Raw genomic sequence first — 18,220 nt, 5'->3', positions numbered from 1 at the left:
GGGAGAATTCGATGTTCATGCCCGCAGGATGCAGACTCCCCAAGCGAAATATGAGGTGCTGTTCCTCCAATTTCCGGTGTTGCTCACTCTGGCAATGGAGGAGACCCAGGACAGAGAGGTCAGATTGGGAATGGGAGGGGGAGTTGAAGTGCTGAGCCACAGGGGCTTAAAAACTGCAGATGTTGTTTTACCAAGGAAAAACACAAAGTGCTGGAGTAACTCAGCGGGTCAGGCAAGATTGATGACGTCTCAGTTCGAGACCCTTCTGCGGCATTGTCTTTACTTTAGACTTTAGCGATACAGTGCGCATGTCCTTCGACCCAGGCCCTTCATCAGACTTTGACTCAGAGAGTCAGGGGAGAGGGAAACGGGAGGTATACAAAGGTTCAGAACAAATCAGAGGCGACACCAATGACCAAGAAAAGGTGGGGCCCACAATGGCCCATTGTTGGCTGTGAAAGAGGTGATAACGAAGGGATATATGGATACAAACAGTGAAGCTAGCCGGATGATTATGGTGGGGGAGGGAATGCTGTGAATACCCCGTCTCCAGAATAATTGGATTCACAGGGCCAAGTGTTGTAATCACGGGAAAAGTGTGGGAGGTTGAATGTTGACAGCAGACTGGAAGTCCGCGCTAACCAGCAATCACCCATACACTGACGCTATCCCACACACTAGGGAGTTTAAACTTACCGAAGCCAATCAACCTTCAAACCTGTACATCTTTGGAGTGGGAGGAAACAGGAGCACCCAGCGAAAACCCACGCGGACACAGGGAGAACGTACAAACTCCATACGGACAGCACCCGTAGTCATGATTGAACCCTGGTCTCTGGCGCTGCAAGGCAGCAACTCTACCACTGCACCAACTTTCCAGCATCAACATTGAATTCTCCAATTTCAGGTAAACCACACCCTCTCTTTCCCCCACCTGCCTCCTTCTCATCCTCCCAGCTTCCTACCCCAACCCATGCACCCCTTTCTTTTTCCCACCCAAACCCAATCACCCAGTTCCTTTCCCATCCTCAACCTCCTTCATCCACTCATCACCCACTCCTCCCCACAACCACCCCCCTTCACATGTTCCCATCTACCCTCCATCACTCCCTCTGTTGCACATCTCACTCCCCATCTTTCTTCCTTCCTACCTTCCTTCCACCATTTACACCCTTTTATCTTCCACACATCACCTCCAGCTTTGGTTGCTCTCTCACCCTTCTCCCCACCCTCCCAACCGAACCTTCTGCAAATCTTACCCTCCTTACCTGGATCCACCCATCACTCACAGTTCTTACCCAACCCCTTCACCACGCCTCTTTCGCTCTCTAATCACCCCAATACTCTTTCAGTCTGAAGAAGGGTCTTGACCCAAAACGTCCTCTGTCCATTTCTCTCCACAGATGCGGCCTGACCCTGGTTTTTCCCCTTTGTTTTTTCCTCTTGAATAATAAATGTGTTGAATAAATAAGCAACATCTCATTAAAATCCAATTACCTGATGTGCTCAATTCCTTTCTGGTGAAATGGAATGCAGCTTCAGGTTATAACTTTAGGATTGTCCAATTTATATCTGCCAAGCAGCGTCCTTACAAAGACACAAACTGCTGTAGGAACTCAGCAAGTCAGGCAGCAGCATTTGTGCCTTTTTTATTGTAGATGCTGCCTGACCCGCTGAGTTACTGCGTCGTTTTTGTAAACCAGCGTCTGCAGTTTCTCTGTTTGTAGTGTCCCATACAAGTTGCATTTGCACCAATCAACTGCTCTAAGCATTGGGAACTGTAATGGCTGGATAATTTTCGATCCAGTCTGCTGTCCCCACTCAACCCCCACACTCTTCATGTGACTACAGTCACTTAGCCTTGTGAATCCAATTATTCTGGAGACAGTGATAGCCGCTCTCTCTCTCTGCCCCCCCTCCACCCTAGTCGTCCTGCTAGCTCCACTGTTTGCATTCATATATCCCTTCATTATAAACTCTTCCACAGCCAACAATGGACCATAAACCTTTCCTTGGTCATTGGTGCCTGCTCTCATTTGTTCTGAACCTTTTCATGCCTCTAGTTTCCCTCTTCCCTGACTCTCCTCCATCTGAAATCAGCTGTCAGAGACGGTGGTGGAGGCTTTAGACTTTAGACCCGACATCAAACTTCAGACTTCAGACTTCAGCGATACAGCGTGAAAACAGGCCCTTCCGTCCTCTGAGTCTGCGCCGACCAGCAATCGCCCCATAAACTAACAATAACCAACACACTGGGGACAATTTCTTTCCATTTTATAGTAGCCAACTAAGCGAGGATCCATGCGAGGATCCTGTTTGTTGATTTTAGCTCTGCATTCAACACCATTGTGCCAGAGTTACTACACTCCAATGTTGACTGTCTTTCCGAGTTGACTGTGCCTGAACTCATCTGTCGGTGGATCACCAGCTTCCTGACAGACAGGAAGCAGCATGTGAGGCTGGGAAAGCACATCTCGGACTCGCAAACGCTCAGCATAGAAGCACCACAAGGCTGTGTACTCTCTCCTCTCCTCTCCTCTCTCTACACCAACGACTGCAACTCCACAGACACCTCTGTCAAGCATCTCAAGTTTGCGGACGACACAACCCTGATTGGACTGATCCAGGATGGGGAGGAATCTGCCTACAGACAGGAAGTGTCACAGCTGGCTTCCTAGTAGACAACAACAACCTAGACGCAACAACCTAGAGCTCAAGACAGTGCAGTGGAATTGATTGTAGACTTTAGGAGAGCTCCCCGTCTCCTCATCCAACTCACCATCAACAACACCACAGTCACATCTGTGGAGTCTTTTAAGTTCCTGGGAACCATCATCTCCAAGAACCTTAAGTGGGGGGCTACCATCGACTCCACAGTCAAAAAGGCACAACAGAGGATGTACTTCCTACGGCAGCTGAGGAAGCACAATCTGCTACAGGCAATGATGGTCCAATTCTACACGGCCATCGTAGAGTCTGTTCTCACTTTCGCCATCATGGTCTGGTTTGGCTCAGCCACCAAGCACGACACCTGGAGGCTGCAGCGAATCGTCCGAGCAGCAGAGAAGGTTATTGGCTGCAACCTTCCCTCCGTTGATGAACTGTACACTGCAAGGGCCAGGAAGCGAGCGGGCAAGATCATCTCTGACCCCTCTCACCCTGGCCACAAACTCTTTGAATCACTTCCCTCTGGAAGTCGACTCCGGATTGTCAAAGCTGCCACAGCCAGACATAAAAACAGTTTTCATCCACGAGTAGTTGCTCTACTCAACAGCCAAAAATCTGTAGCCTCCCTTTGATCTGGTATTTTGTTGGTTCACATGCTTGATCAATGGTGTTTTATCTTTAATGTTTTATTATTATTAATGTTTAGTGTTTTCTGAGTCATTCGTAACTGTCACTGTATGTCATGTTGTTACTTGTGGGCGGAGCATCAAGGCAAATTCCTTGTATGTGAATACTTGGCCAATAAACTTACTTACTTAAGCTACAAACCTGTACATCTTTGGGATGTGGGAGGAAACTGGAGCACCCGGAGAGAACCCACACTGTCACAGGGAGAATGTACAAATTCCCTACAGACAGCACCCATATTCAGGACCCGAGACTCAGGGGCTGTAAGGCAGCAACTCTACCGCTGTGCCACAGTATTGCCCCAGAGGCGGTAACAGTATCAACATATAAGAGGCTTTTCAACTAGTACTTGAGAAGGGCACAGAAGGATATGAAATTAAGTGGGATTAGTATAAATGGGCAGGCTAGCTAGCGTGGACATGGGTGATCGATGGTCGCTTGTCAGCATGGACACGGCAGGCCGAAGGGCCTGTTTCTATGCTGCACAATTCTATGACTTAACCAACCTGTTATTGACAGTGAAGTTTTAACCTCAAACTTTTTTTATCCAACTCTCATATATTCATGTTGTAGGAGCAGGATTAGGCCTACTCCTATTAGGCCCAATCATGGCTGATCTATCTTTCCCTCTCAACCCCATTCTCCTGCCTTCTCCCCACAACCCCCGACACCTGTACCAATGTAGAATCTGTCAATCTCCATCTTAAAAATATCCAATGATTTAGCCTCTACAGCTGTCTGTGGCAAGGAATTCCACAGATTCACCACAATCTGACTGAAGAAATTCCCCATCTTCATTCGAAAGATATGGCCTTTAGCCTCTGGTCCCAGACTCTCCCACTGGTGGAAATATCCTCTATTCAAATATTCGGTAAGTTTCAATGAGGTGTCCCCTCATCCTTCTTAATTCCAGCGAGTACAGGCCCAGTGCCATCACACGCTCATCATAAATAAACTCAATCATATCTGGGATAATTCTCGTAAATCTCCTCTGGACCCGCTCCAACGCGAGCACATCCTTCCTCTGCAATGGGACTCTAGGGAACTCTCGGATAAAGTGATGAGATTTGCTACTTACGCAACCCTCAGTGTCTCCAGTCTCCACAGAGATCGGGCATGAATGGACACTGCTCCACCTTCATAATGCACTGTCCTGAAAGAAAATTGAAAGAGTTATAATTGGACCATCTTTGATTTAATGTTGATTTGTGCCATAACATAACTTGTTACATCTAATTACTATTTACCAATAAATTATTGCAAACGTTCAAAACCATGACCTAGATATTATATTCATTACTTGCATTAAATTACCATCCGATCCAAGCATATTGTTAATTATCCGATCTAATATTGATTGGTAGGAGGCAAAATGGTTGCTGTCAACTATGCAGCTGGATCTATAATCCCACCTAGTATTTCTGGGTGCTTTTCATGATTTATTTCAATGGCATTCTTTCACATCCAACATTTCTTTTGAAACATTAAGAAAGAAATTGATGCACATCATTCAAGGAAATAACCACTAATGGACAATCGGTGGTCACTACTGCAGCAACCATATTATATTAACTCTTCAGTCGAAAGAACTCCCATTTACTTGAAGCCGATCTGATAACCATTGTTTCCTGACCCATCCTCACATGGAACAAATGCCATTTCGTCCTCATCCCCCAACTCCTGGAAACAACCAGACCCTAATCACAAAGCTTCCATCCCCCATCACCAAGCTCAGACCCACACCGTGTTCAAAAGATCTCCCTCCAGTGCAATTGAGGCTGCTGATTAACCATCTCTCCACCCTTAAATCATAAAGGGCCTGTCCCACTTGGACGACCTAATCCACGAGTTTAGAAGACCCTAGATGAGTTGGAAAAAAAATGTCACGGTCGTGTTGACTTGCCGAAGTAAAAGACCTCCTACGACCTCCTTCGACTATGTCTACGACCTCTTACAACTATGTCTACGACCTCCTACAACCCCCTCGACCTCAGTTTTCCACACCTAAGACCAAATACGACTGGCTACGAGTGGAAAATGATCACATGATAAAATTATGTCATGTTCGCTTTTTTTTCTCTTGGACCTGTTACCGACCTACGACTACCCACGACCAACTACGACTATCTATGACTATCTACGACTACCATCCTGACCTACCTACGAGTAAAAAGTATCCATTTTTTTCATGCCGACCTTTTTTTTACTCATGGACATTTTTAATCAGGCTGGATAAAACGCCTCGACCTACTTGAGGGCACGAGTACGCGGAGACCACTCACAAGCATGAGGAAGAGTTACGAAGACCTCCTACAACCTCGTGGCGACAATGCTGCGAGTATGAGTCAAGGGCAAACTCGGCAAAGATCACCAATTAGGTTGTGAAAGTGGGACAGGGGCTTAAGACCCCAAACTCCAGTCTTTGAGGCTCTCCTCAGCTTCTGATCCACACCTTCTCCAAGCCCGCCAGCCACTTATCATGGCAAGTTAAAGTTAACTAAGTTAACTTTCTTAACTTTCTTAAAGTTAACAAAGCAACAATACAGCAAATGTAAATTCTGAGAAATAATTCTTTACTGGTCTTTGACTTGCTCGTTGGCTTGGCACAGCCAATACACAGTGTGATTGTAAATTACCGCTGGTTTTGTATCTCACTGCTTATCAGCATCAAAATTAGCCTTGATACTTTTAATATGGACACATTACATCCCCTTCAATTAATTACAACAATGAGAGCTGAAGGGTTCACTGATTAAGTCAAACAGGTTGCTCCATTCAATCTAAATACCAGACTATGTAATTTCATCTCAAGCATATGAACGATTTGCTTACATATCTTGCCAACACAATTTGTCGATATGTAGTGACGCCTTAGTGAAGACTATTTCTGTGTCTCACTGACTTGTAACACATTCAATTAATTAATGGTACCGAGAGCCAGAGGATTTCTTACCCCAATGCTTAGTTTAGTTTCGAGATACAGTGCAGAAACAGGCTATTCTGCCCACGAGGTCCATGCCGGCCAGTGATCCCTGTACACTATCCAACACATGAGGGAGAACTTACAATTGTTACCGAAACCAAACTAACCTACAACCTGTACTCTTTGGTGTGTGGGAGAAAACTAGAGTGGCAAGGGAAAACCCACGGAGTCACACAAACTCTGTACGGACAGCACCGATAGTCAGGATCGAAACTGGGTTTCTGGCGTTGTAAGGCAGCAGCTCTACCGCTGCGCCACTGTGCCGCACTATACATACACAATGTATTGCATATGTAATGTATATGTTTCCCATTAGAGGATGATCTGTCCATGGTCATGCATTTACTGACAGCAGGCAGAGCAACTAAACACATTTTGCCTTGTAAGATCAGAATTTCTCAATTTAACACCTTAGCAAATACATTTCTGAAGTTGATCTGTCCACTCTTTTAACAGTGCATTTAACTCATTTATTTTTAATGGAGTAATTACTTCACTGTAACAAACAAAGGTTCACTAATTTAGTCAAGCAGTTTGCTCCATACAATCACAATGCCAGACAATGAAATATATCAAACATATGAATGATTCTGGCACAGTGACGCAGTGATAGAGTTGCTGCCTCACAGCAGCAGACCCAGGTAGCAATCATGACTACTGGTGCTGGCTGTATGGAGTTTGTCCGTTCTCCCTATGACCGCGAGGAATTTATCCAGGGGTCCAGTTTCCTCCCACTCTCCAAATACATGAAAATGTGTATGTTAATTGGCTTTGGTGAAATTGTAAATTGTCCTTGGTGTGTAGGATAGTGCTAATGTATGATGTGATCGCTGATCAGCACGGACTCATTGGGCTGAAGGGCCTGTATCCACACTGCATCTCTAAAGTCTAAAGTACTTTAAACAATGGAAAGCCACCGTTTTTTTGCAATTGCCTTTGTGTAAGATTGCTATTAAATAACACATGATTATGTTAGTTTCCCAACTAAACATTGTCCAATCTATAGTGTGAACATTGCTGCATTGTCTGAAATGCATTTACAGATCATTGCACCATCCAGGGAATATTCTTATGCACAGCAACATCCCTTCTCCGGTCAAGGTGACCCATTTAAATCAGCCAGCTTCACATATTGACTTAAAGCAGGTCCATGTGAAACAATTTCATCCAAAATTAGACACACATTTTGCTGTAAAGCAAAGTCACTTTCTCCTTGGATGTCAACAAGCTGAACTAATGCTTATGATTTTAAAGCTTTGCTCCATTTTTAAACTTCCACTGCATAAACTGGGGAGAGACTAAGAGATACATAGAAACATAGAAACATAGGTGCAGGAGTAGGCCATTCGGCCCTTCGATCCTGCACCGCCATTCAATATGATCATGGCTGATCATCCAACTCAGTATCCTGTACCTGCCTTCTCTCCATACCCCCTGGTCCCTTTAGCCACAAGGGCCACATCTAACTCCCTTCCTCAGTCTGAATTGCAGGCAGCATCTCTGGAGAGAAGGGATGGATGATGTTTCATACAAAGAGTGGAAGGTACATGGAATGGGCTGTCAAAGGAGGTAGTTGAGGCAGGTATTATCACAACAAAAAATATTTGGACAGGTACATGGATAGGAAAGGTTTAGGGGAATATGGGCCAAATGCAGGCATGTAGGACTAGTGTAGATGGGGCATGTTGGTCTGTATGGGCAAGTTGACCCAAAGGGCCTGTTTCCATGCTGTATGACTCTATGACTCTTTAAGATACTGAAGGCTGGTCAAAAGATTAAATTAATGAAAAGTACTTTATATGGCAAAGAATCTACTGAGAGAGTAGCTTCATTGTGGCTACTCATCAAGCAATTGGATCAACTCCATTCAACATTAGTACTACAATCATACATACAAACAGTAGTCTATTGAAGGGCATAAATCATAGAGGAATACACACTCCATTTACATCAGCCAATTAAGTTAAAACTTCTGCTCTCAACAAACGTAAGAAGTTTTTCTAAGTCAAAGATGATCTGACTGGCATTTTATGCTATACATGGAAGCAGGAATGTGGAAATTTAGTTTAGTTTAGTTTTTTAGATTGCAGTCTTAGAATCATACAGCGTGGAAACAGGAATTTGGCCCAACTTGCCCACGCCGACCAACATGTCCCATCTACATTAGTCCCACCTGCCTGCATTTGGCCCATATTCCTCTAAACCTGTCCTATCCATATACCTGTCTAAATGTTTCTTAAACAATAGTGCCTGCCTCAACTACTTCCTCTGGCAGCCACTTGCCACCGCCCTTTGTATAAAAGAGTTACCCCTCAGGTTCCCATTAAATCTAGTTTAGTTTAGTTTATTGCCACGTGTCCTAAGGTACTGTGAAAAGATTTTTGGTTGTGTCCTATCCAGTCAGTGAAAAGACTATACATGATTAAAAAGACCATATATAGGTGATTACAATTTCGTTAAGATCCACTATCCTTGAAGAAATGTTCAGAAAAACTCAGAACTCAATAGTTTCACTTTGCAAACTCTGAACGGAATCAGTTGAGTTTTTGACATAAATGAAAATCAAAGGTCACTCACATTATTTGCTATTTCCCTTTGTGACAGATTAAGTCTGAGGAAACAGTTCAGAGCGAACTGACAGTGATGTATGGCTGCTGCATACTGTGAATAGATTCACACATCAATCAGCAAGGGAAAATCGGTAGGAAATGGATAACTTCATAGCAATCATTATTAAGGATGACTAATATACAACTTTAGGTAGTTTAAAAAAAAATTTTCATGAAAAGAAATACCTCTTGTAAAGGTGTGTGGGAAGGAACTGGTTTATACCGAAGTTAGACACAAAGTGATGGAGCAACTCAGCGGGTCAGGAAGCAGACAAAGTCAGAAGAAGGGTCTCGACCCGAAACGTCATCCATTCCTTCTCACCAGAGATGCTGCCTGTGCCGCTGAGTTACTCCAGCTTTTTGTGTCTATCTTCGGGTCAGGGAGCAGTTGTGGAGAAAAGGAACAGGTGACGTTTTGGGTCTGAAGAAGAGTTCATCTCTTCAATAGTCACCTGTTCCCTTTCCCCAGAGATGCTGCCCTGCCTGTCCTGCTGAGTTTCTCCAGCATGTTGTGTCTACTTCATGTAAAGAACTCACTGTCCAACGTTTCTCCTCTCTTTGAGAAAATGTTATGCTAAAAAATAGGATTCCAGTACAAAAGTTAATCATGGTACAAACTCCTTAACTCTGTCTACGTTGGAATCCTGTAGCAGAGTCTATTTACCACCTGACCACTGGTAAAAAATGATCTTTACTGTGCGAAGTAAACATGTAGTTGTTGTTTTCTATTCAACCTTTTCAATTACATCCAACCTCAATTGTCTAACCTCACACACTTATCTGGCCCTGTTTCTACCCAGATGGGCATCTCGCTCCATCTTAACAACACTCACCCTCAACTATGACTCATGATACTCATTGTTTAAAAACAATCCATCCACATGGATAGTTGTTTAAGAAGGAACTGCAGATGCTGGAAAATCAAAGGTAGACAATAATGCTGGAGAAACTCAGCGGGTGAGGCAGCATCTATGGAGCGAAGGAAATAGGCAACGTTTCGGGCCTTCTTCAGACTGGATAGATTAGGTTTAGAAGGATATGGGCCCAACACAGGCTGGTGGGACTAGTGTAGATTGAGATTGTTGGTTGGCGTGGGAAAATTGGGACAAAGGGCCTGTCACCATGCTGTATGACTATAACAGAGGCATTCGTTAAAAAATGCAGGTTACAATACTAAATTCTGGCTAGGGTTTGAACAATGGGGAGAGGTTGGGCAGACTAGGACTTTATTCCTTGGAGTGCATGAGCATGAGGGGTGATTATATTGAGGTGTACAATATCATGGGGGGCACTAGAAAGGTTGAATGCACAGTCTTTTCCAAGACTGGGAATCAAAAAACAGAGGATCTAGATATAAGATGAGGGGAAAGATTGAATAGGAATCTGAGGGATATTTTTTTTCACAGAGGCTGGTGGGTATATGGAACAAGCTATCAGAGGATGTAATTGAGGCAGGTACTATTACAATATCTAAAAGACACTTGGTTAGGAAAGGTTTAGAGGGATATCGGCTAAACGCAGGCAGGTGGGACAAGCATAGATGGGGCATTTTGGTCGGCATGGGCAAGTTGGGTTAAATGGCCTGTTTCTGTGCTGTGACACTCCTTAAGGTGTAGATATAAATACAATTAACAGGTATCCAAATGGATTATGATAGCTATCAGAGACTAATAGTTCACGGAGGTTCATGGGAGCACAGCGTCAGCCCCTTTCAGGGAGAAGTATAAGCTCTACCTCCCCTTCCACGGTACAACTCCCATGTTTCATAAGTCATAACAGTAAATTAGGTCATTTGGCCTGCCAAGTCTACTCCGCCACTCAATCATGGCTGATCTATTTTTCCCCCTCAACCCCATCCTCCTGTCTTTTCCCTATGATGGTTGCACCCTTACTAAGAATCTGTCAATCTCCGCTTTAAAAACACCCAAAAACTTGGCCTCCACAGTCACCTGTGGCAATGAATTCGACAGATTCACCACCCTCTGGCTAAATAAATCGCTCATCATCTCTTTTTTAAAGATACATCCTTTTATTCTGAGGCTGTGCCCTCTGCTTCCAAGACTATCCCACTCGTGGAAACATCCTCTCCACATCCACTCTACCATTTTTTGGTGAGTTTCAATGAGGTGCCTCCCTCGTCCTTCTAAACTGCAGTGAGTACTAGCCCCGTGCTGTCAAATGCTCAACATACATTAACCCAATCATTCCTGGGATCATTCTCGTAAACCTCCCCTGGACCCTCTCCAATGCCAGCACATCCTCATCAGATATCGGACCTAAAACTGCTCACAATGCTCCAAATGCAATCTGATCAGTGCCTTACAAAGCCTCAGCATTACATCCCTGGTTTTATTCCCTCAAAATGAATACTCGGAGTAACATGAATTCATAGTCCTATTCCACAAACTTGGATGCAGAATCCAGGCTGACATTTTCTAGGCATCTAAGTGTGCAAGAGGGAATTTCTTATCTAATTTAGCCCCATCACTTTTGTTTCCCTCTATTTTTAAATACAAGTCTACAAGTTAAATACTGGAAAAAGGGGTAAGAATAATAGACCTGCATTGTTTCTATCACTTCCTTAAGTTAATTGTAGGGTAACAGCATCAAATTCTCTTTGGCTTCTTGAATGTGACATTAAAAGGATGCAAATATGTGATTAAAATGTATAATCCGACTTTGAACCTGCTCGTGGTAACTGCAATAGGTTATTTAAAACCTTTGAGTAATCAACGTTGACGGATAATGCAGCATGTACTGGAATGGTAAAACCTTTAAGCAGCAAACATTTTATCGGGATGCATCACAGCATGGTTTGGGAACAGCTCCATCCCAGACCACAAAAAGAATTGTGGAGAGTTATGGATGTACCCCAGTCCATCACACAAACCAACCTCCCTTCCATTGACTCCATCTTCTCGGTAAGGCTGCCAGGCCAACTCAAGGACGAGTCTCACCCCAGACACTCCCTCTTCTCCACTCTCCCATCAGGCAAGAGGTGCAGATGTTTCAAAACACACTCGTCCAGATTCAGGGACAGTTTCGTTCCAGTTGTTATCAGGCAACTGAACGGTCCTCTCATCAGCTAGTGTGCCGTCCTGACCTACTTTTATGGAGATTTTTGAACCATCTTTCATCGGACTTTATCTTGCACTAAATGTTGTTCCTAATATCCTTCATTTGTACCCTGTGGATGGCTTGATTGTAATCATGTGTTGTCTTTGCTTTGACTGGATAGCACACAAACAAAAGATTTTCACTGTACCTCAGTACAGGTGACAATACTAAACCATATCATGTGTGGATCCTAAATTAAGATGTTAATCTGCAGGTCATATTGTCGCATGCAATTGCATGGCTGTACAAGAAATACTTGAGAGATTAGCTTTTAGAGTGACAGTGGTGAAACAGGCCCACTGAGTCCGTACCAACCACGGATCTCCCATTTACACAAATTCTACATTACCCCATTTTCTCATCCATTCACCCACACACTAGGGACAATTTAGAGCATCCATTTAACCTATAGACCTGCACGTCTTTGGGATGTGGGAGGAAACAATAGCAACCTGAGCAAACCCACGTGGTGCCTGTATAAGGAGAACATGCAAACTCAACGCAGACAGCATCCGAGGTCAGGATCAAACCAGGGTCTCTGGGGCCGTGAAGCAGCAGTTCTATCAGCTACCAATGTGCCACTTGATGTGCATTTGAGAGGCTTTTGCAAATAAGTTTCATCATTGCAAATCTGTTGGATGTTGTGTTTTTTCAAGTTCATGTTCACATTCATGTTATAGAAGCAGAATTAGGCAATTTAGCCCATTGAACCCACTCCGCCATTCAATCATGGCTGATCTTAATCCCATTCTCCTGCCTTCTCCCCATAAACCCTGACCCCTTACTAATCAAAAACCTGTCAATCTCCGCCTTAAAAATATCCATTGACTTGGCCTCCACAGCCATCTGGCAATGAATTCCACAGATTTACCAGCCTCTGACGAAAGAAATTCTCCCTAATTACCTTTCTAAAGTAATATTCTTTTATTCTGTGGCTATGGCCGATGGTCCAAGACGTTCCCACTAGTGGAAACATATTCACAATCACTCTATCCAGGCCTTTCACTATTCGGTAGGTTTCAATAAGGTTACCCCTCATCCTTCAATACTCCAGCGAGAACAGGCTCAGCGCGACCTAATTCGTAAGTATAGAAGAGCTTGCCCTCGACTCACACTCGCAGCATGGTCGACACGAGGTCCTAGGGGGTCTTTGTAACTCTCCTTCATGCTCGAGAGTAGTCCCCGTGTACTCGAGGCCTCAGCTAGGTCGCGGCGTTTTTTTCAACATGCTGAAAAATGCCCGCGAGTAAAAAAAGATCGCCATGGAAAAAATCTATATTTTTTTACTCGTAGGTTTAGTCGAGGTAGGTCGTAGTAGGTTGTAATACTATTGTAGGTAGTCAAAGGCAATCGAAGGTAATCGAAGGTTGTCGAAGATAAAGCTCGTTGAGAAAAAAAAGGTAATATACCGACCGCCAATGTTAAATGCCCGCTAAACTTTATTAAAAGTTGTCTGGCTTTTAAAAAGTGTCTCCACTCCTTCTCCCCCCTTCTCTCCCCTTCTCTCCCCTTCTCTCCCCCCCCCCCCCCTCCGCTCTCTCTAAAGGACTTACCGTAACTGTGCCGTGTTTTACATTCCTGTTAATCGCGGGTGTGAATTTCAGACAGCGCTCCCCGCTTTCCCTGGCCCCCGCCTTTGCGATGTGTTTGTGTGTGTGTGTGTGTGTGTGTGTGTGTGTGTGTGTGTGTGCAGACGGTCGATCCACCTCACGGTTTCATCACTGACGGTCGATCCAGCTCGAGGTTTTTCAGGCGAGTGCCCTCGAGCTTGAAGGTCGAAGACAATCGTTGAAATGTCGCGTTAGTGGGACAGGCCCTTTGGTTGGCAGCCATTAATTACCTTCGCTGTTCTTCTCCATGCTCTCCTGAAGGTACAGTAAGACATTCATCCATGTGTCCATGTGGTAACCTCAGTACATCCCCTCCCTTTAAATATCCTATTAATAGAAAATAATTTAAATTAACACTTAACATGAAACATAAAAAACATACTGTTTATTCACAAATTAGAGTCCATTATAAAGGATGAGGTTACAGAGTACTTAGAAGTTCACAATAAAATAGGCCGGTCAGCATGGCTTTGTGAAGGGGAGGTCCTGCTTGACAAATTTGCTGAAATTCTTTGAAGAAGTAAATAGCAGGACAGACAAAGGAGAGTCAGGAGATGGCGTTTACTTAGATTTTCAGAAAGCCCTTGATAAGGTGCCACACGTTAGGCTGCTAAAGAAGATGAGAGCCCACGGTATCAAAGGACAGATACTAGCATGGATAGCAGGTTAGCTGGATGGCAGAAGACAAAGAGTGGCAATAAAGGTTTTTTTTTCTGATTGGCTGCCAGTGACTAGTGAAGTCCCGCAAGGGTTGGTGCTGGGGCCGCTACTCTTCACATTGTACATTAATTATTTAGACCAGGGGATTGAAGGCTTTTTGGCAAAGTTTGTGGATGCTACGAAAATAGGTCGAGGGGCAGGTAGTGTAGAAAAGGCAGCAACTCTGCAGAAGGACTTGGTCAGGTTGGGAGAGTGAGCAGAGAAGTAGCAGATGGAATATAGTGTAGCAAAGTGTGGAGATGCATTTTGGTAGTAGGAATAAAGGTATGGATTATTTTCTAAATGGGATGAGAATCCAGAAATCGGAGGTACAATGGGACTTGACACTGCTGGTGCAGGATTCCCAAAAAGTTAATCTGCAAGTCGAATTGGGAGTAAAGAATGCAATCTTACTATAAGGCGCTGGTAAGGCCGTATTTGGAATATTGTGAGCATTTATGGGCACCATATCTGAGGAAGGATGTGCTGGCTCTGGAGAGGGTCTAGAGGAGATTTACAAGAATGATCCCAGGAATGAGTAGGTTAACCTATGATGAGTGTTTGTCGGCACTGGGCCTGTACTCGCTGGAGTTTGGAAGAATGAGGGAGGACCTCATTGAAACACACAGAATAGTGAATGGCTTGGATAGAGTGGATGTGGTGAGGATGTTTCCACTAGTGGGAGAGTCTAGGGCTAGAGGTCATAGCCTTAGAATTAAAGGACGTTGTTTTTGAAAGGAGATGATGTGGTGACCATTTAGCTTAACTCAGTGTGTTATAACTATAACCAGTTACCTTTAAATTTTATCTGCCTGTAATTATGTGGGTGGGATTTATACGTAGTCTGAGGCATGTTTGCGGCGGAGATTCTCACGCATGCGCCCTAGTAGTTAGTTTAGTTTGAAGAAGCATGGGGGAGAGGTCACAGCTTTCAACCATGCACGAGTATGATCACGAGTAAGATTAAAATGTACTTATAGGAGAAGAAGTTTGGATAAATATCTTACTGTTTTTACTACTACAATAAAGAAACTATTAATCAAGGGTGTGTTTGGCAGATTTATCTTTCGACGGCATTGAATTTTTCGTGGAGAGCTCGTGAGTGCGTTTCGATTATCTCCTGATCCCCTGTCTTCAATCATAGCGACGAAAGGAAAATATCCTTGAAACGAAATGAAAATCTGTCACTATAGATGACGAGCATTTTCTTTAGTCAGTGGATGGTGAATCTGTGGAATTCTTTGCCACAGAATGTTCCCAATGTTGGGCGAGTCCAGAACCAGGGGCCACAGTCTTAGAATAACGGGGAAGCCATTTAAGACTGAGGTGAGAAAAAACGTTTTCACCCAGAGAGTTGTGAATTTGTGGAATTCCCTGCCACAGAGGGCAGTGGAGGCCAAGTCACTGGATGGATTTAAGAGAGAGTGAGATAGAGCTCTTGAGGCTCGTGGAATTAAGGGATATGGGGAGAAGGCAGGCACGGGTTATTGATTGGGAACGATCAGCCATGATCACAATGAATGGTGGTGTAGGCTCGAAGGGCCGAATGATCTCCTCCTGCACCTATATTCTATGTTTCTATGTTAGAAGGCTGTAAATATTTCAGGCCAAGTCAGTAGATATTTTTAAGGCAGCGATAGATAGATTTTTGATTAGTACAGGTGTCAGAGCTTATGGGGAGAAGGCAGGAGAACGGGGTTAGGAGGGAGAGATCGATCAGCCATGAATGAACGGCGGAGTAGACTTGATGGGCCGAATGGCCTAATTCTACTCCTAATCCTTATGACATTATGACCTAAATAAAAACAAGAATAGACTGTCAACCATATGAACTGCAAGCATTAAAGGGATGTGCAGGACAATTGTTTTACACCGAGGGTGATGAGTGTCTGGGGTGCACTGTCAGAGGTGGTGGGGAGGTGGGGAAAGATAGGATGGTGGCGTTTAAGAGGCTTTTAGATAGACACATGGATGTGCAGGGAATGGAAGGGTGTGGATCACGTGCTGGTAGATGAGATTAGTTAGCTTGTGTTCGGCATTATGTTCGACACAGCCATTGTGGGTCAAAGGGCCTGTTCCTGTGCTGTATTGTTCTATGTTCTATCGCTTATCTCTATCGCTGAAGGAAGAGGAAAGTAGATTAGGTTAGTTTAGTTTAGTTTAGTTTAGTTTAGTTTAGTTTAGAGATGCAGTGTGAAAACAGGTCCTATGGCCCACCGTGTCCGCGCAGACCAGCAACCCCCCCATACACTAGTTTTATCCTACACACTAAGGACAAGTTACAGAAACCAATTAAACTACAAACTTACACGTCTTTGGAATGTGGGAGGTACCTGGAGAAAACCCAGACGGTCATAGGGAGAGCATAGAAAATCCACACAAAGAGCACCTGTAGTCAGGATGGAACCCGGGCCCTGGAGCTATAATGGAGCAACTCTACCTCTGTGCCACTGCGTTGCCACATTTCAAAATGGAATCATTCCAGATTTAGTTTAGTTTAGATGTTTGAAATGTTCTACCCTGGTAGTTTGTAAAGGCTCAGCTAACGGTTTGATTAAAATCAGGAAATCCATAGATTTCTAGGTAGAGGCAGATTCAAGGAATAATACATGAAAATTATGTTGAGGTAGAAGATCAGGCGTGACCTTGTTGAATGCTGGAATGTTTGAGGGTTAGATAGAGTCACAGAGTCATACAGCACGGAAACAGGCCCTTCAGCCCAACTTGCCCATGCTGTCCAACATGCCCCATCAGCACCACTCCCACCTGCCTGTGGCCCATATCCCTCTAATCCATGTATAAAATGTTGGGATAGTCCCAGCTTCAACTACCTCCTATGGCAGCTTGTTCCTTGCACCCATCACCCTTTGGGTAAAAAAGTGACCCCTCAGGTCTCCATTAAGTCTTTCCCCCCCAGAGTAAATGGTTTACTCATAGATATAGTCATAGAGTCATGGGTGGAAATCCTGGGGGGGGGGTCACACATGTCCCCCCCCCCCCCCATGTTTTGAGAGGGGGGGAACAATCCCCCCATGTTTTGTAATCCAGATTTTGAAATTCGGGTGAAATAAAACTATTAAAATCTCCGCTTTCTGAGACAGTGGGGGTTTCACTGTTAAGCGCTTGTTAAATGTCTCTATTAACACCATATTAACACGATGTGTCACCAATTGTGTTTGACCTTCCAAAGCAATCTGATGTGGGTACAATTACCATTTGAACTAGGGTACACAAAATTGCTGGGGAAACTCAGCGGGTGCAGCAGCATCTATGGAGCGAAGGAAATAGGCGACGTTTCGGGCCGAAACCCTTCTTCAGACTATCTATTTCCTTCGCTCCATAGATGCTGCTGCACCCGCTGAGTTTCCCCAGCAATTTTGTGTACCTTCGATATTCCAGCATCTGAAGTTCCCTTTTGAATACCATTTGAACTAATTGGATGTATTGGTGGATGGGAAAGATTTAAACGGGATCGGATTTAAATGGGTCAGGTCATTAAGGAATCTGGTCAAACGGGTTTCCTGGTTAGCTTGCAGGTAAATCCTTCATTCACGGTCACTCACGTTATTTAGTATGTTTTTCCCATCTCTCTCTCCCCCCTCCAAGGTTGGTTCTTCTGTTTGCCTTCATTTACTTCGGGTTTATTTGTTTGTGTTATTTATCACATTGTAGCTTTTGAAAGATTCAAGTGGGTATCAGATGCTTTCTGAGGGCTGACTCAGCCCGTTCGTGGGGCCGTTCATCGCCCAGCGCAGCTTCAAATCAAACTGCTGCATCAAGGCGATTGAGGCTCCTGATGTTGAAGCTCCCGCCGGCCGATTTTAAGCCGTGCCGGGCGATGAAAAGGC

General features: G+C 44.2%; 1 protein-coding gene and 1 long non-coding RNA gene across 2 annotated transcripts in view; one reads left to right on the top strand and one right to left on the bottom strand.

Annotated features, from left to right (window-relative positions):
* The window catches only part of ryr2 (ryanodine receptor 2), a 301,683-nt gene that overhangs the window by 277,310 nt on the left and 6,153 nt on the right, over positions 1 to 18,220 (bottom strand). The window contains 2 exon segments of the mRNA XM_033025458.1: positions 4,433 to 4,507; positions 13,904 to 14,000. Of these exon segments, the coding sequence (XP_032881349.1) occupies positions 4,433 to 4,507; positions 13,904 to 14,000 (172 nt within the window).
* Positions 602 to 18,169, top strand: LOC116975991. Its single transcript, XR_004412831.1, has 3 exons — positions 602 to 612; positions 14,871 to 14,873; positions 18,095 to 18,169. It is a non-coding gene; the product is annotated as an uncharacterized LOC116975991 (long non-coding RNA).

Source organism: Amblyraja radiata, chromosome 8 (genome assembly GCF_010909765.2).
Source record: "Amblyraja radiata isolate CabotCenter1 chromosome 8, sAmbRad1.1.pri, whole genome shotgun sequence".
Taxonomy (NCBI): Eukaryota; Metazoa; Chordata; class Chondrichthyes; order Rajiformes; family Rajidae; genus Amblyraja; species Amblyraja radiata.
The sequence above is the reverse complement of the archived record's forward strand: the minus strand, read 5'-3'. Positions and strand labels throughout refer to the sequence as shown.